The sequence below is a fragment of the Phyllopteryx taeniolatus genome, chromosome 16 (genome assembly GCF_024500385.1).
Source record: "Phyllopteryx taeniolatus isolate TA_2022b chromosome 16, UOR_Ptae_1.2, whole genome shotgun sequence".
Lineage (NCBI taxonomy): Eukaryota > Metazoa > Chordata > Actinopteri > Syngnathiformes > Syngnathidae > Phyllopteryx > Phyllopteryx taeniolatus.
In genome coordinates, this window is record NC_084517.1 from 8,243,379 (window position 1) to 8,270,999 (window position 27,621).

Here is a 27,621-nt window from a genome sequence, read left to right on the forward strand (position 1 = left end):
GTTTGCCTTTATGCTCGAGCGCAACCCACAAATGGACCTAGATGACCAGATGATACGTTTAATTATGCTACAAAATCAATCAAGAAGGCGGCGGCGTAGAACCAAGGGGCACGCTGAGTAAGTCATCACAGCATGTGACTAAAACAGACCAATCACGAGATGTTCTCCGTGGCGTTCAACGTGCAGCAACAATTTTTGTTGTGTGCGCGTCAAGCTACGTGGAGGGGCCGCGCGGGCCAATTCGTCGGTCACGTGATGAAATGTGGGCGTTGTCGGCCGCGCGGGAGTATAAAGAGGCCTTAAGACTTGTTCATTTACTGTATATACTTGTGTACTTAATTGCTCAAAAATTTATATTCATAATAAATGTATCTTTGTTCGTCTATTTATGCCAGTGAGACAGTGACAGACAGAACAAATTAATGGTCTTCTATTAGATGGCAGGAAGTACATACAGTAATTAATGTATCCACTTTTTGTGACGTTTTTGTTTGTTGGTGTGCCGTTAAGATTTTTTCAATTGTAAAATATGTGCCTTGGCTCCATAAAGGTTGGAAATCACTGCTCGAGTCAGATCATATATTCTAATCAGTCAGGTCAAAGCAACATTACAACATGACAGAAATAATGGGTGCTAACTTACTGTAATCAAATTACTTTATTGTAATAAAATTACATCACACATACCAAAACTTTAGAGCATGATTTGACAGAATGCCAGCATGTTCGCTTACAACTGTTAATGCTAGCACTAGCTTGCTAGGCTACGTAACATTTGTTGCCTGCTTGCAAGCCGTATCGTATTAAAAGTACGTGAATATACCTCAAGCAAGCCTTAAACGAACGTCCTCCCCCGAGCACCGAAGACCACCTTCACACGTTTCCCCCCATTTTATTCTTATAAACACACGGCGCGATCCATTATTGTTGTCATCGACATGGTAACGAGTGTATCCGGTCACGTTTGAGTTGAAGATGCAGCCCAGTGATCGTAAAAAACGGGATGCGGTGGTATCGGAATACAAGATTTTATGGCAGTAGTCTGACAATCGTGAAAGACCAAATTTGTCTTGTCGTCTGATCCGGGCATTACGTGTTGTCTGTCCAAGACACACGACGAGGCTAAAAATAAACTAGCTTTTGGATTTGACTATATTGTACACGACAGCGACGTGGAAAAATGTCTTTTGCGGAGCCAATCAATGACACCGAATTATGACATTAAAGCCGATCAGCATAAAATGCTAATTATCGGCCGATACCGATCAGCTCGGTGTAAAGACTAGTTTTAGATAGTAAAAAAAAGGTTAGCTCGGATAACAGGAGACCACGAGGTAGCGCAAATGACCTCTGCCAGACTACTCAAACATTTAAATGTTAAAACACTGGGAAAGCTCAGTTTATCAACAAGATATTAAAATGCTATTATGCACTGCAGCATACAACAACAACAAAAATAAACAAATGTTTCTAGCATCCTTCCTTTGCTCACCATGAGGTCTGTTGTAATTGGCCTGTGCTGGTCCTGGCCCTGGTCCGCCTACAGGACCTGCAGAAGAGGGCATGTTGGGCATGGGCTGTTGCTGCATCCCAGGCATGGGCCTCTTTCCTTGCACGGCCATCTGCAAGTGGTCTGGTAAGGGCTGACTGCGTGCCAGCATCTTGTAGGCCATAATCTGAGCCCTGAGCTGGTGCAACTGGTTCTGGTTGAAAGGCGTGGGTCCTGCTGAACCACCGGGTCCTCCTACAGCAACACCTGGTCCAACTGGACCCGGAGGACCCCCACGGTTGGGTTGTCCCATTCCCTGATTAGGGTCCCCGGTACCTTCCATTGGGCCAGCCCCTGGACCAGCTGGACCACCAGGCATCATGGAGCCAGACGGAGGACCATTAGCTGGGACTGGGCTTGGTGCATGCTCCGAGCCTCCCAATGGAGAGGGATAACCTGTGGAGCAAGAATGCAGGGATTGGATTAATTTAAGCACCTTTTTTGGAACAGGAATTGAATATGTTCAGGAGCTGGATCATAAGACAGAACACCAAGATGAAAAGTTTTAGCTGGATTGTTAAAATTGTATAAATGAAGCAGTGGACCTTACTAAAACTGTTGCATTTCCTTTGTTTTGCTAGATAATATGGCATTAGTTTGTAAGACTTCTCTCTCAAGGACTTTTTCATCTTATACATGCATCCTAATGTATATTCACACATTTACGATTCAGTAGATGGAACAATGTTTAGTTCGTCTCTCAGTCTTCTTTAGCAACTATCATTTTTGTTGTATGACAATGGAAGTTGGCCTTCTGATTGTCTTTACGTAAGCCGTCGGCGCATGCTGCCAAATTTATAACACGAGAGGAAAAACCGGCTAGATGAGTTCTTTGTGTCTCTCTCACCATTGTGTTTACTATGCTTGGATGACTGGCTTGTCTATTATGACTATGTGCATCTGGGGGGGGACAAGAAACGCTTTACCATTTAATCTCTGTTTCGACCAATTGTAAATTGACAATTCAGTCAAATTAGAAACTGTTATGAGGTGAAAGTCCTCCTAATATTATACAGTACCCTCCAAACATATTGGAAAGGCAAGGTCAATTCATTTTTTTTTTGTTGTATACTGAAGACATTTATTTGAGTTTCAGATCAAAAGTTGAATATGAGACAAAAATTCAGAATTTTCTTTCTATTGGAGAAAAGCAAACCATTTTGAAGCTGAGAGAAGATGGAAAATCGATCAGAGCTATTGCACAAACATTAGGCATAGCCAATACAACAATTTGGAATGTCCTGAAAAAGAAACTACTGGTGTATTGAGGAACAGACATCAAACAGGTCAGCCAAGGGTATCAACAGCAGTTGATGACAGAAACACTGTGAGCGCTGTGAAGAAACACCCAACGACAACAGTCAGTGGCATCACTGCCAACATCTACGGGGCAGGGGTGAAGGTAACACAATCCACTGTTCAAAGAAGACTTTGAGAGAAGAAATATACAGGCCATACAACAAGATGCAAACCACTCATCAGCAAAAAGAATCGGAAGCCCAGATTTTGCAAAGTAGTACAGTGATGAGCCACAAAGGTTTTGGAACTAAGTTTTATGGATTGTTGAGACCAGGATTAACATCTACCAAAGTGATGGAAAGGCCAAAGTATGGCGAAAGAATGGATCTGATTATTATGATCCAAAACACACAAGCTCATCTGTGAAGCATGGTGGAGGTAATGTCATGGCTTGAGCTTGCATGGCTGCTTCTGGAACGGGCTCACTAGTCTTTATTGATAATGTAACTCATGATGGTAGCAGCAGAATTAATTCTGAAGTCTACAAAATGATTTTATCTGGCAATTTACGGAAAAATACATCCAAACTAATCGGGAGAAGCTTTACCATGCAACAAGACAATGACCCAAAACACACTGCCAACACAACAAAGGACTTCATCAGGGAGAAAAAGGGGAAGGTCTTAGACTGGCCAAGTCAATCACCAGACCTTAATCCAATAGAGCATGCATTTTACCTCCTGAAGAGGTGAAACACCCAGAAACAAACAAGAACTGAAAGAGGCTGCAGTAGAGCCCTGGAAAATCATTTCAAATGAAGAATGCAACAGTCGGCGGCACGGTGGACGACTGGTTAGAGCGTCAGCCTCACAGTTCTGAGGTGCGGGGTTCAATCCCCGTCCCCGCCTGTGTGGAGTTTGCATGTTCTCCCCGTGCATGCGTGGGTTTTCTCCGGGCACTCCGGTTTCCTCCCACATCCCAAAAACATGCATTCATTGGAGACTCTAAATTGGTTTGGTTGTTTGTTTCTATGTGCCCTGCGATTGGCTGGCAACCAGTTCAGGGTGTACCCCGCCTCCTGCCCGATGACAGCTGGGATAGGCTCCAGCACGCCCGCGACCCTAGTGAGGAGAAGCGGCTCAGAAAATGGATGGATGGATGGAATGCAACAGTCTGGTGAAGTCAATGGGTCGCAGGCTTTATGCAGTTATTGCAAGTAAGGGTTTTGCCACCAAATATTAAACATTCACTTTTAGTTAATTTAATAATGTCTGTTCCAATACATTTGCTCACTTGAAAAGTGGGTGGCTTCAAACAAAAGGTGCTTTGTCCTGACTTGTTTAACACATCTAGATGTAAATACCATGAAATAAAAGCTGGAATTCTGAACTTTTGTCTCATATTCATCTTTTTATCTGAAACCTAAATGTCTTCAGTATACAACAAAAACAAAGGAACTGACCTTGACGGTCCAATAATTTTGGAGGGGACTGTATGTGCAATGTTCATGTGTTTTAACAAGCAAAATCAGATTATCCTCACTAATGTGGTGGTTCGGATTAGTTACATTTTGTTCAGTGCATCAGCCATGCAGAGGAGAATTATTTCTTTCCATCATGACGTGGCAATCTGCTCGAAGGTGCGCGCAATGAATCTCTGAACTGAGTTGCAGCAACATAAAATTTCCAAGCCTGGATGATTCTCACTTGTTACAGTTCCATAAACTGTATATTTAAGACTACAGGATAACAGGATGTCCTTTGTGAGAACAACAATATTTCAAGTTGCAAACAATTAACCAAGCTTCTTTTCCGTGAAGATTTTCTGTCAACTAAGAGCAATAATGTTTTTTTCAGTTCTTGAATTTTACCAATTTTTAATCACTGCTAATAGACCACAAACTGTTTGCCATTAGTTTTCTCAAATAAATAAAAATCTGCAACACTTTTTAACCTGCTGTTACTTAACACAACTTAATGAGACCGTAAAGTGAAAAAGAGCCCCTCAAACTGTATTATATTCAAGACAATTCTGTCTAGATTCCTGAGAAGTGAAAATCCATCACAGTGAGTGTGGCCAAAAGTCAGCTGAATCCATGGTCACCTGTGTGGCCTTGTGATGCAATACCTTGGGAATGTTGGTCCATGGGGCTAGGAGGTGGCCCCATCCCACTGTGCCCTCCCGGTCTCATGCCCATGCCTTTCATTTGATTGTAGCGAGGGTCGTCAGGCATGCCCTTCTCATGCATGGCATCCATTGGCTGAATTAAAGGTACACAATTACTATACAGCGGACTGAAAAGAAATTCATTGAATTTGAATCATACATTTTGAACTAGATTCTGGTCATTGTAGCTTTACAAAAGTAATTTAAAAAAACAGCAACTACAAAAGTACTCATAAGCTTGCAAGCAAAATTAGGACAATTAGAAATCTGTTCTATATTCATTTAAACCACAACTCAATTTATTCAACACCTATGAATACAAATGGGTGGCCAATATCAGATGATAGCGAAATAGCAAAGGCTTTTTTTTTTTTGGCATACTATGCTTTCCAAGTCACCATTTTTCAATACAGACAGCATATTCAAAATAAACAAAATAATCAAAAATGCAAAGAAAAGCTTATGTACTTTGTGCATCTGTTGCATGTTTTCCTGAGGATATCCTGAGGGTCCCTGTGGAGGGTGTGGGTGTCCAGATCCAGGAGGTCCTGGGCTGGGCCCCATCATACTATGGGCAGAGCCAGGCGAAGGACCTGGACTTGGGCCCATCATTCCACCTGGAGATAGCCCTGGGCCTGGGGAAGGACCGGGCCGAGGTGTCCCTCCCATTGGGGGGTCAGGAGTGGACATCTCTCAGGGGAGAGTGGGGATGTGAGGCTGCAACAAGGACCCCTATAAAGAAATATATAAAAGATAACAGTGGGAAAAGTGTGTCTAAAAATGCTGTCACATTCGTCCAACATGACAAACATGAAAAATAGAAAAAGTCAGTCAATGTTTTGAGTGCTTAATTTTAAAGTCTTTACATTACCAGTAATTTAAACAAACTAAATGGGAACTATTAGGAGACATATCTCAGGACTGACCTTTTGTGTATGTCAAATAGTAAACTGGAGTGTCATCTGCAGACACTGTTCACCCGGAGGCAACTAACAAATCAAAAATAAATATTGTAATATATAGTGCTTACACCTCATATTCCACAGGAATAAGACATTTGCATAGTGTAGGAAAACCTGGTTATTATTTGCTACATCTATAACATAGCAGTTCAAACCCCCTTTAATTAACGAGTCAATTCGTTTTCAATGCAACTGAGCGAGAGTTTACGTCTCAAAGTTAGACATGACAAATATAAATCCACACTTTTAACAGCCCGGTAGAACAATGTCTATACGTAAACATCCGTAAGATGGGGTTGGTAGTCATCACAATATTATAGTCATTTTTAGCCAAATTAACGTCAGCTGGGCCTAGCTTGTTTCATTGTCAACGTTACTTTGTGTCGGTTCACATAACTGTTTGTCTATAACACTATATTTGTTATTAACGGTTTAAATAATACCACCATTAACGTCACATAGAACCGTGCCTTCGAAAAAATACCACCCACACATATGTATGCGAGGTAAAAACAAAACAAAACTTTGAGCTAACAAAAGTTATTTTATGACGGGAGCTAACATGCTAGCGGAGTTAGCAGAGTTAGCCTAGCCGGCCATGCTCTTGGAGGCCAATTAGACAAACAAGTACATTCGGACGAGCTGTTTGTTTAAAAGCAGCGGCGAGCCAAAGTGTGGCGCATCCCTCGCCGCTTCCGTTGATTGATCCAATGCGCCTCCCGTACCCTCGACTCTACTCCGCTCACAACACATTTCCAAATATCATTTTCATTCATTGCTCGCAGTCGCTCCACCGCCGATTAACTGCTGTGCTGTCCGTCTTTTCTCAAACATAACACAACCTACAAACACGAATCCAATCTGGAACGGTCTTGTCGTTCACAAATGCCAGCCCGTCAATCTACTAACAACATCGAATTTGACTTACACGAACGGTGAACAGCGGTGTTTAAAATCTTGCCGGTCGCAGAGTCTCTTGGTTTTCCTCCCTGCCAGAAAACAAAGAGCGACCTACCCAGTCGTTTTTCCTCACCCCTCCTCCTCCCTGAGTAAAACGTAACTGCCAGAACGGCTCAACGGCGCCCCCTTTCCACCGCCTCTCACTGCCTGTAGGCCCCGTGACTGCAGCGACACATGCTCGAATGGAAGCCGGACTGGGGGGATGGTAGCGCGACTTTCACTCTAGCATCTTCCGCGGATAAAACGCACGTGTTGTTGTTGTTGTTGTTTTTTTGCGATTGAAGAAATCATCTGCTTATTATTGTATTTCACTTTGTGGACAGATTTGACATAAAAATAGGTTACGTAATGCGGGCAAAAAAAACAACAATAAAAAAGACTTTGCAGTGGTGGGAAGTACTTGATTACTTTTACTTGAGTATTTATTTTCCAAACTTTTTTTTAACTACCTACATTTGAGAAGAGATAAGAGTTCCCCTAATCCAAGGATGTCAAATTTATTTTTGTCGCAGGCAACAATATAGTTACGGGTTTCCTCAGAGGGTTGTGACTCTGAACCCATATAAATGTTTCATTGCCACATCATATGATTATTTATGCACACCAAATTCATTGATAACTAGTTTTGAAATCAGAAGTCAAGGTCCAACTACTGATCGAGTTACTGGTTAAAGGTGTTTGTTAAACATAAAAATCCTTGATATAGCTCACGATATTATTTATTACATCATATGATAATTTCAAACACATGATTTGCGTTCATGAGCCACGTAAAATGATGTGGCGGACTGGCTCTGGCCCCTGGGCCATGAGTTTGACACCAGTGCCCTAATCTAAGCGACTTGATGTTTTGGTGACATGGTGACCTAGTGGTTAGCACATCCACCTTGCAGTTCTGAGTTTGAATCTTCCTGAGTGAAGTTTGCATGTTTGTGTTCTTTCTCTGGATACTCCAGCTTCCTCCCATATTCCAAAAACATGCATATGGGGTTAATTGAAGACTAACATATTCGTAGGTGTGAATTGGGTTGTTTGTCTTGGGTGTATCCTGCCTTTCTCCCAAAGTCAGCTGGAAATGGATAGGCTCCAGCATGGCTAATGCAGTGTCCATCAGCTTCTGGCTTTTTAAAATATCTGAAAAAACATACATGTAAGCTGTGGTTGTTTTTTCTGTCGTTATTAGTTTATTTAGTATTGCTTATTACAGACCGTCATCACAATCACAGACCGAACTGATGCTTCCCAAAACCTCCCAACCAAGCATGAGTCTCCCACGAACACTGGAGTCATGTCTGACTCCCCCAATCCACACACACACACACCAAAATAATTGCTCCCCATATGACAAAGGATGACGGCAAAAATTATTTGGTGGTATTTTTCACATTTGCCTCAAAGTTCCTTCACAGGAATCGGGAATTAAAAGAAGCAAGTAAAGGTGTGCAAGGAGACACAGATTTTCAAGTTTATTCTTAATCATCCTTGTATAAAATTGTAGAGTACAGTGCAACACTAAACATTCTTTTTAAATCATTTATTTATTCAGATAGTAATATAATCAAAATTTACAACCCCAATTCCAATGAAGTTGGGACATTGTGTTAAACATAAAAACAGAATACAATGATTTGCAAATCATGTTTGACCTATATTTAATTGAATACATTACAAAGACAAGATAGTTAATGTTCAAAATGGTAAACTTAATTGTTTTTCGCAAATAATCATTAACTTAGAATTTTATGGCTGCAACACGTTCCAAAAAAGCTGGGACAGGGTCATGTTTACCACTGTGTTACATCACCGGGACTTGAACACACTTACATCACCTTTTCTTTTAACAACATTCAATAAATGTTTGGGAACTGAGGACACTCTAATTGTTGAAGCTTTGTAGGTGGAATTCTTTCCCATTCTTGCTTGATGTACAGCTTCAGCTGTTCAACAGTCCATAGTCTCCATTGTCGTATTTTACGCTTCATAATGCGCCACACATTTTCAATGGGAGACAGGTCTGGACTACAGGCAGGCCAGTCTAGTACCCGCACTCTTTTACTACGAAGCCACGATGTTGTAACACGTGCAGAATGTGGGTTGGCCTTGTCTTGCTGAAATAAGCAGGGGCGTCCATGAAAAAGACGTTGCTTGGATGGCAGCACATGTTTCTCTAAAACCTGTATGTACCTTTCAGCATTAATGGTGCCTTCACAGATGTGTAAATTAAGAGTTATTCAATTAAATATAGGTTGAACATGATTTGTAAATCATTGTATTCTGTTTTTATTTATGTTTAACACAACATCCCAACTTCATTGGAATTGGGGTTGTATGTAGACCACTGAGTGTACATGTTTTTCCTGAGGTCAGTTAAAACAATTGAAGAAACTTAATAAGCTATATCCTTGGCAACATTAAGTTATGTGTCACATGTTCATCAGACTTTATCATCTCATCTTTAGTCACATGCTGTCAAACAGTGAAAGGCTGTATTTGTTGCAGTAACGCTTCCAGATCTATTTTTATTGTTAGTACAGTAGTACTTATTTCATGTTTTTTTAATACATTACGAGAAAATAAAATGTTGCCCAATGGAGCAATATGTTTGTGAAATATAGAAAATAGACATAAAATTATGTGTTGTGGCAGCATATCTGCTGATGTACTAACCACGACTGGTTAGTACATCTGCCTCACAGTTCTGAGGACCGGGGTTCAAATCCCGGCCCCGCCTGTGTGGAGTTTGCATGTTCTCCCTGTGCCAGCGTGGGTTTTCTCCGGCCACTCCGGTTTCCTCCTACATCCCAAAAACATGGGTGGTAGGTTGATTGAAGACTCTAAATTGCCTGTAGGTGTGCATGTGTGTGCGAATGGTTGTTTTTTCTTTTTGTGTGCCCTGCGATTGACCAGTTCGGGGTGTACCCCGCCTCTTGCCCGAAGATTGCTAGGATAGGCACCAGCAGGCCCGCGACCCTTGTGAGGATAAAGCGGTACGGACAAGGGATGGATGCTGTGTTGTGCCACTGGTCCAATGACCACTCAGTTCAAGAGCCATCCATCCATTTTCTATTGCAGGGGTCACCAACATGGTGCCCGCCCAGGTAGCCCCCAAGGACCAACGGGAGTAGCCCGCGGGCCTGTACTACAAACAGCTCTCCAGTGAGATCAAATTTTTTGTGTACTGCTAATCTAAAAACAAAATACTGCCACTTACCAGTAAGCTGCATCGAACATTTTTTGTTGCTATTCTTTTTTTAAATTACACCTGCATCAGTGTAAATTTGGAAATGCCAATATCTTTTACAAAATACTTGTATAGTTCAAAGTGAAGGATTGTATGCACGCAAACCATAGCTTGTGTGGACAAGCACACTCAATATTTAAATCACTGTGTGTGAGATTGCCTACTCGATGATCACTGAACACCCCAGCAAACCATATCTGATGTTTGCTCACAATAGAACAAACTCATCCATGCTGTTACTCGTGTCAACCCTCCGCAGATCGCTCTTCCTCTGGACATAAGTGATGTTGTTGGTGGGGCTTTTGCTTTCCTCCTCCACTCGACTATGACCTTCCGCAAATATAAACATGGGGTATGTCTCTGCAGATGTGGAGACAGCCTGAGGGTGAAGAGAGCAATAAAAATCAAACACTTAATGATAATATAAATGCCACAACATTATGTAGTTGGATGTCAATTTTCCACATATCCACCTACCTCATCGACAACTCTGCGCAGCATTTCAAAGTCCTTTTGTCCTTTTGCATAGAATCCAATGGTACAGCTGGGATCCATGCGAGAGAAAAGCATTTTCCTTGGAGATTTACAGTGAAATGACTGCAACGTGTAGAGATTAAAATAAATAACATAATCAACAGTTTGTTTTTTCATACAGAATTGTGCAAAAGTCTTGGGCCACCACCAGTTTTGGTGTTTTTCACAGGGGTCATTTTGACATGGTATTAGATTAGTCAAACAATCAGTATTCCATGACCCAAATCATGTTTTGTTAACATGTTTGACCTTGGTAAAGGTCTACACTCTACGGAGTGTACAGTATATTGTCATTATATGATTGCAAAAGAGAAAATCTAATGGTGGTAGCCAAAGACAAGCAGAAAGAAAGTGTAACAGTGTTTATGGATACCTCTACAGGAAAGTTGTCCTTTGTTATATCCACTGTGGGCTGACAGTAATGAGGGTCCAAGTACAAAAGATGTTCATCTTCAACAAAGTAAAGTCAGAGTAGGAAAAAGTAGAAAATGTTCATACGACTGAATAAAATAACTACAAGACAATACATTGAACTGGACATACCCTGGAAACCAACAAAGTAGAGAGAGTGCTTTGGTTTGCCCCCGATGATACCAATGCAGCATTTTAACTTCAAGAGTTTCTATGATGAAAAATAGTGGAAAAATTTTATGTTGTTTGTAAACACATCCATTAAGTAACTACTCAATACTCCCGACTGAATATACAATTGAAACAGCAAAATGTGAAATTACAAGCTACAAATGATTGTTAATGTTACACTTGTCTCTGTCATTGCAATTGCAACCCCAGATTGCCTTCTCATCAAGAAGTCAATAATACCTATAAGCGCTTCACCATTTAGGACCATTATCATTTCAGCACTACTAATAAGACTCATACTGACCATGTTTTTACCAGTTACAACAAATTTACAGGGGCCAATTTACTTCCACATTTTTTTAACAGTAAATAAACATTACTGATCTATGGGAAGCCATTGAGCAAACAAACAATTACATTGAGGTTACGAACTAGTTTGGGCAGTGGTGTAGCAATATGTGGTCATGTGACACAAGAAGGCAAACACACTTACCGCCATTTTCATTGCCAAGAAGTGTTTTTCACACACCTATTTACTGTGATTATGACTTAACTAATCTGTTAGTAGTGTAGGTTAGTGTTAGACTATGGTGCAATGTGACTTACAAATTTGCCTTATGTCACCGCCATAGGAACGGAACCCTAAAACGAGGACCCCCTATAGTCCTCACTTGTTATTATTTATGTTCCCTGAGACCAAAACAAATTTAAATCAGACTACCTTGACACAGGTGATATAGGCAGGATTGAGATTTTGTCCTCCAAGTCGCACAGGCACCAGGAGGATGATAGCTTTCCAGGGCTGAATAGATGCAGTAGAGATCCCAGAAAGACGCCGTCTACACAACTCTTTCACATCCTCTATGTAGACTGTGTAAATAAAGAGAGGGACAAAAACATGCTGTCATGGTTAAAGTTCTACTTTCAAAGTAGAAGTGGGTGACTATGTATAAACACATTTCTGGAAAAGAAGAAAGTACTAACTGGTGCAATCTTGTGCAACATAGATGACAAGATTGGGAAGGTCAGTTGATGCCTCAGCAGCTTTCCTAAAGCATAATTATATCAAGAATTTTCTGAGTGATGTCACCATATACTGTATGCAAGCTAGGATAGGTAAACTGTGGACTGTATACAAATAGAGTAATTACTAACCGCAGAATATGTGCCACAATTGAGGGACCGTACCAGTCCCCTGCTTTCTTCCCTAAGCTTTTGCCAAACTCTACCAGCTGATGTATCCCAAAAGGAGCTGATGGGTGATCTGCAAACCATGATACAACCTTTCTGTGTGTGGACTCCATGCATTTGTCCAGGAGGGAACCCAAACTCAGTTTCCGACCACTCTTATTAACTCCTTTGGAATTCTGTATAGACACTGCTCTGGTTTCAGTGCGGATCTCTGGGAGATCCATATCATCTTTGAACATGTGATGGATCACAGGATATGTTAAGCCTGGAAAAGATTAAAAAAAAAAAAAAAAAAATAATATATATATATGCATACACGCACACGCACACACACACACACACACACACACACACACACACACACACACACACACAGAGTATACTGTATATTGTTTTTACAGTGCCCATGATGGGGACTGTAAAAATACTGTGTAATCTATATTATCCAGGGAGATTCAACCTCAGTGTAATCTCCCTGGAGAATATAACTGTGTCCCCAGCTCTCTGCAGCGATTGAACTTCCCCCCCCCCCCCCCCCCCCACATGCTTTTATGTACATATCCTCTGTTTCAGGTCATCAAGCAATGAGCACAGTGAGTGACAATGAGACCAGACTTGCTAAAGTGAATCATCATCCGTGACGAGTCATGGATCTTCGAGTAGGACCCGGAGACCCAACGCCACAGCCTTTAGTGGAAGAGTCTGACGTCGCCAAGGCCGAAGACAGCAAGACTGTCTTAGTTCAAAGTCAAAGTAATGTTGATTGCATTCTTCGATATGGGGGGCATCGTCCAATGTGAGTTCTTGCCACAGGGCTAGGCAATTGAGCAGCACTAAAAAGAGCTCCTGCAGCTTTTGTTTTGCTCAGTGTGAGAGAAGAGGCGAGTGTTGTGTAGTTTGGATGTAAATACATTTGCTGTGACACCAATCCTGGAACGTATCTGACACACCTATACTAAAATACAATGTTCCATCACAACCAGTAGACATAAAGTGAGTACAGTATAGAAAATGGATGGATTGGTGGAAGTTTCAGGGTCACAATCATAAAACCTTTAGTAACTGTACAGGCAACAGTTTAACATTTTTGGTGGAATTGAAAATTGTACAACTTTAGTGGTGTTTGAAAGAGGTTGTTCCACTTTTAAGATCTAACAAAAATAAAGTACTGATTGTTTTCATAGATGATGATTTGCTCTTGGTTATTTTGACAAAGAGTAACCTCCACATTCAAAATACAGTCTGGCTGTGAGTTTACATGAAGAAATATTACTATTACACTGAATACATGTATTTTGCAGAAATTTAGTATGGCCAGGAAGCCTCATAAATACAGTGTAGTATTCTTTACATCCAGCATTGTGTATGAAAATACATTCTAAATCTAATGTCATGCTGAGAATGGTTAGACTGCTAATAATTCTACACAATTGACTCCTTTTTAGAAATGTTGCCAAGTCCTTGTAAGCCACTAAATAGAATGCAAGCTCTTCTACGAAGTCTTTTGGAGCCTTTTGAAATGGTCTATGGTTAATCGTTGTTCATATTGTCACTCATTCAATGTGAAACATATTAAGGTAATATTGCAATGAGTATGTGTAGTGTCACCTTCTGGCATCAGGTGTAAAACCAGGCCTCGCGCAAACAACATCTGCCCTGTACGGAGAAGACATCCCCAGCCACTATCAGTGGTCAGACAGCAGCCCGTCAGTTGAGGGAAACCTCGTCTGTATGTCAACCACAGAAGAGCTGCAAAGGAGCAGTGGAAACACTCGTTCTCCCCTGACATTATAATTAGAAGACACAAACTAGATTATCCGGCAAAGCAATGAGGCATCATGCCTAAATTGTCTGCTTGAAATTGCAGAAGCAACCTCACCTTGATCGCTGAGCTGATATGACTTTCCAAACATGATCACAGGAGAGCTCTTACTCAAATTTGATTTCTGCTTGAAGGACCAACCTAATAAATGGGAAACAAGACTTCAAGATACTAAACATAATCACACAGAAACAAACAAACATGTAATGAAGTCTCACAGCTAAAACAAACCGTATTTGACACTATTCCATACTGAGACCAACTTAGATTTGAGTTTGCCTCCTTCCTCCATGTCTTGCCTGCTCTTGTCTTCATGGCAAGGGGTTGCAGCTGAGGTACAAGGGAGGAAGAGCCAGTCGTCCATATATTCATCTGCAGGAGACTGGCTCTCAGAGCAAGTTGAGGAGGCATTGGGGTTCATAACCATCAGATTTGAACAAGACTGGCCACGAGGGAACACCCTTTATAGCCATAGCAGCTACATGTTCAGATGAAGAACAAACATAATAAAACACTATAGTTATTGACCACTGACATATGACCCAATACATGCTTTTTGCAACAATATATTACCCATAATCTGACAATGTGCATTTAACTACATCAAACTTAATAATTAGCTATGGTAGTCAAGAGAGAGGAAAACCATGTGACTGCACCCTGTGACTCAAGGAATTTCAAATATTTACAGTGGGGCAAAAAAGTATTTAGTCAGCCACCAATTGTGAAAGTTCTCCCACTTAAAAAGATGAGATAGGCCTGTAATTTTCATCAAAGGTATACCTCACCTATGAGAGACAAAATTAGAAAAAAAATCCAGAAAATCACATTTTCTGATTTTTAAAGAATTTATTACCCAATTATGGTGGAAAATAAGTATTTGGTCACCACCAAACAAGCAAGATTTCTTGCTCTCACAGACCTCTAACTTCTTCTTTAAGAGGCTCCTCTGTCCTCCACTCGTTACCTGTTTTAATGGCACCTGTTTGAACTCGTTATCAGTATAAAACCTGTCCACAACCTCAAACAGTCACACTCCAAACTCCACTATGGCCAAGACCAAAGAGCTGTCAAAGGACACCAGAAACAAAATTGTAGACCTGCACCAGGCTGGGAAGACTGAATCTGCAATACGTAAGCAGCTTGGTGTGAAGAAATCAACTGTGGGAGCAATTATTAGAAAAAGGAAGACATACAAGACCGCTGATAATCTCCCTCGATCTGGGGCTCCACGCATGATCTCACCCCGTGGGGTCAAAATGATCACAAGAACGGTAAGAAAAAATCCCAGAACCACACGGGGGGACCTAATGAATGACCTGCAGAGAGCTGGGACCAAAGTAATAAAGGCTACCATCAGTAACACACTACACCGCCAGGGACTCAAATCCTGCAGTGCTAGACGTGTCCCCCTGCTTAAGCCAGTACATCTCCAGGCCCGTCTGAAGCTTGCTAGAGAGCATCTGGATGATCCAGAAGAGGATTGGGAGAATGTCATATGGTCAGATGAAACCAAAATAGAACTTTTTGGTAAAAACTCAAGTCGTCGTGTTTGGAGGAGAAAGAATGCTGAGTTGCATCCAAAGAACACCATACCTAGTGTGAAGCATGGGGGTGGAAACATCGTGCTATGGGGCTGTTTTTCTGCAAAGGGACCAGGACGACTGATCCGTGTAAAGGAAAGAATGAATGGGGCCATGTATCGTCAGATTTTGAGTGAAAACCTCCTTCCATCAGGAAGGGCATCGAAGATGAAACGTGGCTAGGTCTTTCAGCATGACAATGATCCCACACACACCGCCCGGGTAATGAAGGAGTGGCTTCGTAAGAGGCATTTCAAGGTCCTGGAGTGGCCTAGCCAGTCTCCAAATCTCAATCCCATAGAAAATCTTTGGAAGGAGTTGAAAGTCTGTGTTGCCCAGCGACAGCCCCAAAACATCACTGCTCTAGAGGTGATCTGCATGGATGAATGGGCCAAAATACCAGCAACAGTGTGTGACTTACAGAAAACATTTGACCGCTGTCATTGCCAACAAAGGGTATATAACGAAGTATTGAGATGAACTTTTGTTATTGATGAAATACTAATTTTCCATCATAATTTGCTAATAAATTCTTTAAAAAACAGGTAATGTGATTTTTGGAATTTTTTCTTTTCATTTTGTCTCTCACAGGTGAGGTATACCTATGATGAAAATTACAGGCCTCTCTCATCTTTTTAAGTGGGAGAACTTGCACAATTGGTGGTTGACTAAATACTTTTTTGGCCCACTGTTTTTATTATTCTACCCACAGCATCAAGGATTTTACAGGACATAGTTAATATTACAGTCACAGAAAGTAAAGTTCATGTCAGTACAGAAAAAGCTGTTTACATCATCACTCGTGAATAAACTAATATTAAGATTTTCATACGTAAATTAAATATACAAAAATGGAATACTGCATACTGTTTAGTACATAATGTTTCAATTATTCTGTTTTATACCCTCTCTATTATGTGACATAGTGAAATGGCAATATATAACAGCATGAGCCTATTGCTACCAAAAAAAAATACCTAACCTACGTGTAACGTGACTGGCAGTGAAATACTTATCGGTACTAATTATGGCTTCTGTTTCAAAAAAAAAATAATACCCCAGCGCTAAATATCGCACTTCAGACTGTCAAATAAAGTTAAGTTAAGTAGATCGATAGTAAAAGATGGTGTTGTGTTTACCTTCATTTCGATATTATCTTTCTGTAAACGTCAACGAGTCAAACCTGTTAGTGAAGTTCAAGAGGACGCAATATTGTTGACAGTACTCAGCAATGGAAGCCATCAACTTCTATTTCCTTATGTTGGGAACAGGCTAGCTCTGATGTGATTGGCTGACAGTGAGCCAATGAGTGAGCAGTGACAGTGAGCCTCTCCGGCAGAACCATGTCAGGCTTCTCGTAAAGAAAGAAAACGAATGGTCATTTCGTCACTTTTTATTGTTCCGCCCCACCACCTCCCAAGTTGCAGTACAGGAACTAATAACACACATCCTCTTTGTCATACATGAAATCATGAATTACAGTACCCCAAAGAACCGAGTGTGTGGTGGGGTTCAATTGTTCTTATTTCATAGAATGGAATTTTATGACTGGCGATCTCCATCTCAAAATAAACACACGAGTATATTTACTGAAATCGAAACACGAAATTATGCCAACTTTAAATTGTGTGTGTGTTTGTGTGTCTGTGTTTTGTGTGTCTGCGTGTGTTTGTGTGTGTACGGCGAGCTTTGAAATGCAATGAGACACTTACTTTTCCAATTGACGGATGCTTATGTTTGGAACGTAAACAGGTATATTGAAATGTATGAATACATTTAAATGCATTAACAATAATATTATAATAATAGTTGGTAAACACAAGACAATATTTGACAAAAAATAAAGTGCAACTCACTGCACACAAAACATTTGTGTTTAATGCAAGAACAAGTGATTCTACTCTGAACCCCTACACAGCATATTGGATGAAAGAAAAGGTCGTAAGCTTATATAGAATTTACCAAAAAAACCTTTTAAATAATATGCACATCTTCACTGACATCAGAATTATGAACATAAGTAGACAGATTTCTCACTAAACCTATACTCCTGTCAGCCACAAGATGGCAGTGTAAGGTAAGTCTAGGTGTTTTGCACGACGCACGAACAGAAGACTGAAAATGCACTGGGAGGAGGCACACGTCTCTTTACAAATGAACATATTCAAGCCCTATCGTATCTTGATACAATTAACTGTAATGTTAAAATTGAACACACGTATTTTAAAGGTGACGTTTTAAATCCAAGAGGCCAGGGTGGAGGAACAAACGCTGCGATCAAGGACTTTATCATGGCATGGGGTCCTCGGTTTACTAGGGAGATGCGTTCTTAACCCGATGTACGAAACGCGACGTATTTCGCTAACCTGCGCTAAAGTCATAATTCAAGTAAATATTTGTAAGACAAACATTTCTAGGCCATAACTATAAAACAATCAAATGAACAACAGTAAGTAGCATACAGCGGTAACTGAAGTTTCTTCTGTCAAGTGACTTCGAAATGTCATATATGGCCTCTGTACTTTTATTTTTTAAAGGACTTAATCTGAAATTAGTTGAGTGTCCATGTCCAGATAATTACTTACACAATTACACAGGATTTCTAAATAGGATTCAAACTGTACCTGATGTGTTGCAGAACGTTCGAAATGTACCTAAATCCCCCCAAACCTGTCGCCAGCTAACTGCATCTGTCGACAGACTGTGCCCAAATGATGAAAATCAAACGTGCACAATGGCCTTTTGACAGTACCATTACATTTTCTTCAAAGACTTTTCTGACCTGACACACAGTAATGCTTGATTTACACTTTGCATTGCGGCAAAGCATGCATTTACAGCAGATTATTATTTTTCATTTTTTAAATTGCAGTATTAATGCTGATCGGAAATGCTGGTTGGACATTCAGTTTGAGTATTTATCCTTACTCCTTGCATAGGAGAATCTTTTGATATACTGATTGCTAAAATGTATTTTTTTGTCAGATGAATAATGTCCAGAACATTTCACATGCATCAGTTTTTCATATACATTATAGCAGACACCAATATGTTTTTACTTTAAACAAAACTAATGAGAACACCACAACATTCTTCCACAATAAATTATGAAATATAAAATGGATCAGCATATGTAGAAAAGACTTATGTATATTCAACCAACTTTTTAAGTGCTAATTTATGACCGTTTAGTCCTCAATAACACTATAACACACGATGAATTCACATACAGTAGCAATTGCACACATCAAAAGGGACAACTTTGAAAGCAAAATAGATTTGCTTTGCTTATTGCAACTACTTCTTTTTTCACCTTTACTGGTTGACAACACAATGTAAACTTAGTAATCCTAGTCACCTAAAGTGGCATTATTAGCACATTGCATAGTGTCCCTGTGCAAGTTCATCTCATACTTTATCCCATCTGAATACAGCCCTTGAACCAATCGGAACACCAGCCAGCTCTTTTGACAACAAGTATTTTGGTCCAGTGTGTGAGTCTAATTTGTTTTATTTTCTCTGTCATTTTATGATACATAACTTAATTATATCATTTTGCTAAATAAACTTAACCAATCTAAGTAAATGGAATGTGGTTTGCATGTTTAGATGGTTGCAAAGTTGTTCACAGTGTTTACTACCTTAAGGTCCTCTGTATTTATTTTTTTGTAATTTTTCATCTATGTTCTAAATTTCTTTGATTTTCTATGTACAACATGCATTGTTTTTTTTGTTTGTTTTTTAAATACATCTACAGCACATTGTGACGAAGACATCCACAGGCCTATAATATGCTACACGGCGCTGACAGTAGTTGATTTATTTTAATTTTTGTCCCCATTTTGTCCAAAGTCTCGGATTCAGATTATTTCTGTTCAGCCATTTATGTTTGTTAAAAAGGTGTCAAGTTATATGATATGTTTGGATGCTTCTACAGTAAAAGGCAATGCATTGGAGGGTCTGCTTCTTCATCACGAATGATGCTTTGAGCTCCGAGTGTTTCCTTTATCCAACTGGAGAGCGCTACCAGCAGAGGTTGTTTGAGCCCCACGGCGCCCAGGCCCGCATGAAGCCTCTGCTTTTCCCGCTGAGCTGCCTCGTTTCTCCTCACTTGATTTACAGGCATCTTTGCCCTTGGAACCATCTTGTGCCCCCCCTTTCATAGGCCCAAGTACTGTTTTGGCGACGCTTGTGAGTTGCGTGACAAAGCTGGCTCTGTCCCCGGGTGACATGACGCGTGGCTTGCTCGAACAAGGTGAGGTTGCATTAGAAGAAGGAGACATGGGGTTTTCTTCCAACACCTCCAGGTGCGCCCTTTCCTCCTTCACTCCCCGGTAACTCTTTGATGCCCACTCCACTTTGGAGCTGCCAGCAACTGGTACATTTGTTGCACTGTGGACCTGCACTGGGGTGGGAACTGGAGGTGCAGGACCTTTAACCTTAGTCGTCTCTGTTTTTTTATCACCACCACTGCCTTCCTTCTCAATGGCCTCCGTGCTTTTACGAGGTTTGGATGACTCTGTACTTGATCCTTTGCGACAGCCACCTTTCTCTGTACCTGGTATGTATTTGGTTTTGTCTTCGGCATTTCCTAAAACTTTATTTGAAGAGACACTTTCTATGTGAGCATACTTCTGCTTTTTCTCTTGCGGTTGGAGGCACTTTGTTGTCCCTGGAGGGGATATTTTCTCACAAGGTTTGCTCTTAGAGACCGTAGCCTCAGAAGGTGCAATGTTTGCATTTAAAGGTTTGACCCCGTGTTTCGGCTTGCTCTCAGTGGTGGATGGGGCTGCTACTGGAGGAGGGGTCGTCTCAATTGCAGATGAACTCTGTAGAACCCTAGAGGTGGATAATGTTTTATTTGGGTCAACGGCGGATTCACTTTTTGTTGCTTTGGTCTCAGTATTGCACCCAGCAAGATCCGATGCCATGGTTTGAGTATCTGTCTCTGTTACTGGTACCATTGTGTCACGGCTAAGTGGTGTTTCCTGCCTTCCCAGCCTTCTAACAGGATGCAAACTACTGGTTTCCCCTCCTAAAGGTGGAGAAGGAGACGAAGAGGATGAAGGAGAAGGTGGAGCAGGTCCATTCTCTCCCTCCATCTCAAGCAGACTCTGTAGGCTGTGCTCACAGTGGAAGGACTCTCTCCTGTAGTCCCCATGTGTCACCTCCAAACTGTGCTTGCGGAGGCACACCCCTCCCGTCAGAGGAGAAGGCGACGAGGATGATGATGAGGAAGAAGGCAGAATAGGCGCTCCAAGCTTCTCTGCTGACTGTACTCGCTGCAGAAGGGGGGATCTGGGTGGCTCTGCACTCTTGGGACGAGGACGGGCAACTGGTGGTGAGGAGTGTAGCTTGACGGGGAACATCTGCGTGGTGTTGGAGCTTCCGACAGTGTGGCCGCTCAGAGGCGGCGGGGAGGACGTGGTAGGGGAGGGGGTATGGGCTAAAGGCGATAAGGGGATGTTGCCAGCAGATTTGCAGCGAGCAGAGCGGTACTGGCGGTGAAGTTTTGGCGACAGGCCATGCAGAGAGCTGGGCCTCATGTGGTGCGATGTGGCTGGGGAGTTGGGGGTGCTCGATGCCGGGGAGCTGCTCTGTGAGGAAGTGCCTGGGGAAAGAAAGTCACATCTTAGGGGCCGTTTACACCACGTTGTTAAGTGAAAATGGATAAAAAGAATGACCTTCTGGTCTTTGGTAGTTTACACAGCTTGAAAACAGGGCTCTGAGTATACATTTTGACAATAATATTGTCATTGTCTCCACATAAACATTGAGAGTGATGGGGTTTGTGCTTTGCGGTGCTCTGCCAAAATGCATGTGCTCTCGGCACTACTTGAATACGTCACACTCTAAAACAGGGGTCACCAACCTTTATTCAAACTGAGAGCTACTGTAACAGCTAACAGTTTGATACAAACTTCTAAAATAACAAATTTGCTAAAATTATGACAAATCAATTATATGTTATTAATAACAATATTAATCTATGTAAAGACACTGATCATGTTAATGATTAATCATCCAAATATCCAAATTAATAAGGTTCAAAATGAATAAGGTAAGAAACACAATTATTAATATAGGCATCATATAGGCATTCTACCCACTTTTTCCCCATATTTTTAAGACTCCCCTGTTCTACGTAACCTGTTTGTTTAAACTTGTAATTAAAAAAAAATTGTCTTTGACAGTTATTTGGTATTTGTTAAATATACTTGTGAATGGAAGGGAACGCTATCAATGCCTATTTATTAAGTTAAAATACTTAAGAGCTGGGCTTGCCAAATTTCAAGAAGCTCAAGCGTTTTCCACATGAAACCCTATTTTTAAATCTACTCTAGCATCTTGTCTTGGAATATACCTCTATTTAGCATTATGACATGGCCTTTGCATAGGTCTGCCCTCTATTAAGTATTCTTGTTGTACAGTAATTGTTTGCATCCACACAGAAAGATGAGTAAAGGGTAAATAGTGCTCATGGTTACCCATACTAACCCAGGTATGGGGATTCCAGAGTTGAGCGATATGTCTGAGTGGGTGAGCGGGCACAGAAGCTGTGGGTGGGAGATCCGGGTAAACTGTCTCCAGATGATAGAGAGCGGTTCAAAGAGGAGAGGCTCCGACTGGTGTGGAGCAAATTGGACTGCTTGGTGATTTTTCTGAACAGGGAGCTGCGCTTCTTACTGTAACATAACCAAATGAAATACAGCAGTGAGTTGACTGATGATAAACTAAAAGGTGTTTATCATTGCATGCTTATAATTGCATGTTGCATGAACTCACTCTTGCCCCTCTTTGGCTCCTGGTCTTTTGCTGCGTCGGGCCATTTTGCATTTATAGCTGGTCTTGCGTGCAGGTCCCACTTTTATAGAGGTGTTCTCAAAGGGAGTCGTTGTAACGGTCACCTTGTTTCCACTCTGAAGATTAAACATCACTCATGTTAATTTACATTACAAGTCAATTATTTATTGGAGTCGTGTAGCTAGCTAACTCCATCTAACCTTCAGGATGAGCTCCACCACTTCTGTATGGACCAGACCGTGAACTGACTCCCCATTTACATGTGTGATGAGATCACCAGCACTAAGTCCAGCCTCCTGGGCGGGGCCTCCATCCTCCACATGCTGAAAATAAAAATAAATTGACTTGTTAAAGGAAACAGGCAGTTTTGGCTGAAAAGATGACTTGTCTGCAATTGGCTGGCGACCATTCCAGGGTGTACCTCACCTCTGCTGGGATTGGCTCTAGCTCACCTGCCACCCTAATAAGGACAAACAGCATAGACCTTCTCATAATGTTTGTAAACATAAGGCGTCATGGTAATTCCGGGTGGCAGAAAGTGATTGACTACTAATGAGTATATCTGAAAAAAATGACAAAAACTTGTTGTGTTTGGAGTTCTACCGCTAGATATGCCAAAGAGTCTTACAGTAAATTATGACCAGCAACCGTCTCCCTTGGAGCAATTTACAGCGGTAGAGAAGAAGGCTAAAATAATGATTTCAGACATTAACCCTATTTTCTCAATGACCCTTGGTCAAACGACATTTTAAGTGTTTGTTTTCTAGCGATGCAATCGGCAATCGATTGAGCTGTTACCACCCGGAAGTTCGTGTGATGTCTAGTGAAAAGGTCTATAGAAAATAGATGGTTGCAAGACTACTTATGAAGTATAGCAATCTATTTCCTTACAACGTGTCCTTTTCCAGGCCACAGAGATGGAGTCTATTTTGGCTGATTGGGCAAGAGGTAGACTACACCCTGGGTTGATGCCATCGGCAACTGGTCTCACTCATGTCCACTCACCCATATCATATGGTGTACGCTGTAGACATCGCTGTCTCCTATATAGACTCTAATTGCTCGGAGAGTAAAGCCATACTTCTTGCCAGAGCGGTGGATGGTGATTGGGGAATGCAGGACGTTTACCACTGGACAGTAGTCTCGACTGGGAGAGGAATCCCGAGAGGAGGGGTTGGACGAAAGGGAGCGAGGAGACATGGGGCTCGCTAGGGGGGAGGCACCATGTTGCTCCACTGAGAGAGGAGAATGAAGTAACACCCAAAATGCACTTGATTAATTAATTCATTTTTTAAAGTGTGGTTTGACTATTAAAAGTTTCTTACCTGCAGGAATGATGACAGATAAAGCAGTAGCAGAAGCAGATTTGATAACTTTATTTCCAGGTCGAGAGTTCCGTTTTTCTCCCTCAGCTGAGAGCTGCTGATGCCGAACTCTCCGCAGCACCAAGTCACTGGTGGCCCCTCTGGGCCCTTGGGGCTCTGGAAGCCCCAGAACAGTTGCACTGGCTGGTAAACATAACATTGGAGCAGGGGTGGACAAATCATTATTCGAATAGGCCATGTGAGCAACTGCACTGGTTTTTGAGGACCACACCAACATGCTAACCTCAGTTGTGTTGAATATGAATCAAATGTCTTTTTAAAGCCCTAAATTGTTTAGTTTAAATAAGCTGCTACTTGTGTAGCTATGTTGTTCTAATAAGGAAATACAAATTAAAATAAAAAAATAATTATAATCAGTTGCATTAAAATGACAGAATTAACACTACAACACTATTTAATCAACATTCACAAACAAACATGTCTACAGTGTCCATAATTTGTATAGAATAATATAAGTATCATTTGTGCAGAAAATAAGAATGTTGCTAACATGAGGACCACAGTTGTCATTGGTGCTATTCCTTTTTTTGAAGAGAAAAAAATGGTTGCTGGAATAGCCAGAAAAGTCAGTAAATAAAACGACAATATCTCCAAGTTGGCAACACTGAAAACAAGTAATTGCTCCTGTTCGCACTGCCAGCAGACATGCACATCAAAATAAAAGCAGTGCATACTTTTTGTATTATTTTGACTTCATAAAAGCTGTGAGGGCCAGTCAGTCTATGGATGGGCCGGATGAGGCCCATGGGTCGTACTTTGCCCAGATGTGCATTAGAGCGTTACATAAACATTTTGGGTCATTTAATTGTGATCTACTCTTCTTACCTCCAGCTGTGAACCCATTGCTTTCTTTAAGGAATGTCCTGAGATCGCCTTGCGAGGATATGGCACCCATGGCTCCTTCCAGAGAGGTGCCCCTGGCCTTCACTTGTGGCTGGACCCTTGTTAGGGACTGCTCAGAATCTACCTCCAGAGGTGAGGCCAAGCGGTGCGTGTCCATGAGGGCAGAGAAGCGCCTTCGGGCTCCAGATGGAGGACTGTAGTCGCTCTCGGTGAAGGACGACTCTGAGCAGGACAAACGCTTCCTTTAAGAAACAAAAAAGAATAGAATTGATTAAATTTTTTAGAAAAATTATTTTGAAGCCAACTTGTTTAAATGGCCTTAGTCAATTTACTTCTTTTTCAAGTCATGAAGAACTGTAGTCTTCTTAAAAAAAAAAAAATCAATAAACAATTATCATTTGAAATGCATCACAAGGAAAGATACAGTAGATCTTCTATTCTTGTATCTTTTTAGTATTCGGCACTCACATTTCTGGTGATCCAGTCCTCCAGCTCTTGTCCCTGAGCGTAAAGCTACCCAGGCTTTCTCTCTTGGCCATTCGGTCCTCTTTTGGAACTTTGTGCTCCCTTAATGTTACACTTGGGGGTTTATGCTCCAGCTGGGACAGATGTTCCATACTGCTGTACACCTACATTTGCAGTTAATGTTATAGTTATGAGTGAATTCCCATGTAAGAAGCTGAACAATGATTGGCATTTCAAAGTTGCATATACAGTAGTCCATCAGTCACAGTAAGAGAAGGATTTTAATGCATACTCCACGCAGGTCTGACCTTGCTAAAGCGGGGTGAACACGAAGAAAAGCGATGTAACTCCACAGGCTCATCATCATTGGTATCATCCTCATCATATGAATGCACATGATGGTAGCGCTCAGACCGTGCTATTGTAGGGAGATTAGGCAATAATAAATACAATCAGCAGAAAGAAAAGTTATCACTTTCATCAGTGTGCTAATTTTGGGTCACACCCTGAATTCACAGCAGGAGACTTACTGTCAAAATAACTGGTGTCCTCCTCTGACTCCAGGTGAGGGATGAACTCGGCCTTTTGTCTCAGCAAGCTGTTCCAGTTCACCTCTGTGAAGAAGGAGTGCTGCTTCACTTCAAAAGCACCCCCTACTGGGCAAAGATTGGGGAGGGATGGGGTGGGCGTACATATGAAAAAGAGGGATTGAAGGACAGTGAAGAACTTGAGCCAGAAAGCAAGAAAAGATACAATGGCAAATGGAACCAGTGAAGTTCAGCCACCTATTAAATAATAACGCTTAAATTTAGAAGATATTTAATAGAAATAATCTCAAAATAGGTATCTGGGATTTGTAATTAACACAGATAAAAAGACTGAAGTTGAGAGTGACCTCTGAATATTCTCACTCATCCAAGTCATTTCATTCTTAGGGCATTGAATAAATTGCAAATTGCAGTGGTGATCGATTCAATGCCCTAAGAAAGTTGAGACTGAGTTTTTAATTTTTGCTTGTCTTTCTTGGCAATTCATTTTCTGTATTCATTGTAAACAAGGACATTCAAATATGCTGCCCCATTTGCGCAAAAGCAATTGGAAGTTGATGGGAAAATGGGATTCATTTAAAAACTGCACTAAACCAAGAGGAAAACACCAACGAATACTTATCTTTAAGTATGTCATGAATGAGCAAAAAAATCAACATTAATAATACAACATCTGTCATTCTACAGTTGTATAATACAACCCCAATTCCAATGAAGTTGGGAAGTTGTGTTAAACATAAATAAAAACAGAATACAATGATTTGCAAATCATGTTTGACCTATATTTAATTGAATACACTACAAAGACAAAATATTTAATGTTCAAACTGATAAACCTTATTGTTTTTAGCAAATAATCATTAACTTAGAATTTTATGGCTGCAACACGTTCCAAAAAAGCTGGGACAGGGTCAGGTTTACCACTGTCTTACATCACCTTTTCTTTAACAACAGTCAATAAACGTTTGGAAACTGAGGAAACTAATTGTTGAAACTTTGTAGGTGGAATTCTTTCCCATTGTTGCTCGATGTACAGCTTCAACGGGTCTCCGTTGCGCCGCACATTTTCAAAGGGAGACAGGTCTGGACTGCAGGCAGGCCAGTCTAGTACCCGCACTCCTTTACTATGAACCCACGCTGTTATAACACGTGCAGAATGTGGTTTGGCATTGTCTTGCTGAAATAAGCAGGGGCGTCCATGAAAAAGACGTTGCTTGGATGGCAGCATGTTTCTCCAAAACTTGTATGTACCTTTCAGCATTAATGGTGCCTTCACAGATGTGTAGATTACCCATACCATTGGCACTAACACAGCCCCAAACCATCACAGATGCTGGCTTTTGAACTTTGTGTCCATAACAGTCCGGATGCTTCTTTTTCTCTTTGCCCCAGAGGACACGACGGCCACAATTTCCAAAAACAATTTTAAATGTGGACTCGTCGGACCACAGAGCACTTTTCCACTTTGGATCAGTCCATCTTAGATGAGCTCGGGCCCAGAGACGGCGTTTCTGGGTGTTGTTGATAAATGGCTTTTGCTTTGCATAGTAGAGTTTCAAGTTGCCCATGTGATGATATCCTTTACACATTGATGTTGGTCTATGATGCAGTGCCGCCTGAGGGATCGAAGGTCACGGGCATTCAATGTTGGTTTTCGGCCTTGCTGCTTACATGCAGTGATTTCTCCAGATTCTCTGAACATTTTGATGATATTATGGACCGTAGATGAAGAAATCCCTAAATTCCT

At 41.2% G+C, this 27,621-nt stretch overlaps 3 protein-coding genes across 13 annotated transcripts in view; all 3 read right to left on the minus strand.

The window, feature by feature from the left end:
- smarca4a (SWI/SNF related, matrix associated, actin dependent regulator of chromatin, subfamily a, member 4a) overlaps positions 1–7,003 on the minus strand; it is a 28,898-nt gene extending 21,895 nt beyond the window's left edge. For 3 of the 4 annotated variants that reach the window (XM_061750207.1, XM_061750205.1, XM_061750204.1), the window contains exons 1-4: positions 6,845–7,002; positions 5,423–5,686; positions 4,916–5,048; positions 1,493–1,945 (exon numbers count right to left, since the gene is read on the minus strand). In XM_061750207.1, coding sequence (XP_061606191.1) covers positions 1,493–1,945; positions 4,916–5,048; positions 5,423–5,644 — 808 coding nt within the window. In that variant the 5' untranslated portion in view covers positions 5,645–5,686; positions 6,845–7,002. Of the gene's footprint in view, positions 1–1,492; positions 1,946–4,915; positions 5,049–5,422; positions 5,687–6,844 lie in introns of all 4 variants that reach the window. The other variant, XM_061750206.1, reaches the window with a different exon arrangement.
- A 1,034-nt stretch (positions 7,004–8,037) lies between these two features.
- On the minus strand, positions 8,038–17,119 carry LOC133466468 (cysteine protease atg4da-like). Its single transcript, XM_061750208.1, has 11 exons — positions 16,969–17,119; positions 14,478–14,724; positions 14,304–14,387; positions 14,033–14,206; positions 12,389–12,689; positions 12,218–12,282; positions 11,955–12,103; positions 11,195–11,273; positions 11,025–11,101; positions 10,595–10,714; positions 8,038–10,496 (listed from the first exon to the last, which is right to left on the minus strand). Exons 2-11 carry the CDS (start codon positions 14,671–14,673, stop codon positions 10,326–10,328), a joined length of 1,416 nt encoding a protein of 471 aa, XP_061606192.1. The 5' UTR covers positions 14,674–14,724; positions 16,969–17,119; the 3' UTR covers positions 8,038–10,325.
- Positions 17,120–17,206: 87 nt separating this feature from the next.
- LOC133466466 (microtubule-associated serine/threonine-protein kinase 1-like) overlaps positions 17,207–27,621 on the minus strand; it is a 61,866-nt gene continuing 51,451 nt past the window's right edge. For 7 of the 8 annotated variants that reach the window (XM_061750197.1, XM_061750196.1, XM_061750199.1 and 4 more), the window contains 10 exons: positions 25,857–25,982; positions 25,635–25,744; positions 25,330–25,490; positions 24,844–25,103; positions 23,959–24,141; positions 23,639–23,868; positions 22,834–22,956; positions 22,616–22,749; positions 22,328–22,515; positions 17,207–21,440 (listed from right to left, as the gene is read on the minus strand). In XM_061750197.1, coding sequence (XP_061606181.1) covers positions 19,801–21,440; positions 22,328–22,515; positions 22,616–22,749; positions 22,834–22,956; positions 23,639–23,868; positions 23,959–24,141; positions 24,844–25,103; positions 25,330–25,490; positions 25,635–25,744; positions 25,857–25,982 — 3,155 coding nt within the window. In that variant the 3' untranslated portion in view covers positions 17,207–19,800. The remainder of the gene's footprint in view (positions 21,441–22,327; positions 22,516–22,615; positions 22,750–22,833; positions 22,957–23,638; positions 23,869–23,958; positions 24,142–24,843; positions 25,104–25,329; positions 25,491–25,634; positions 25,745–25,856; positions 25,983–27,621) is intronic. The other variant, XM_061750198.1, reaches the window with a different exon arrangement.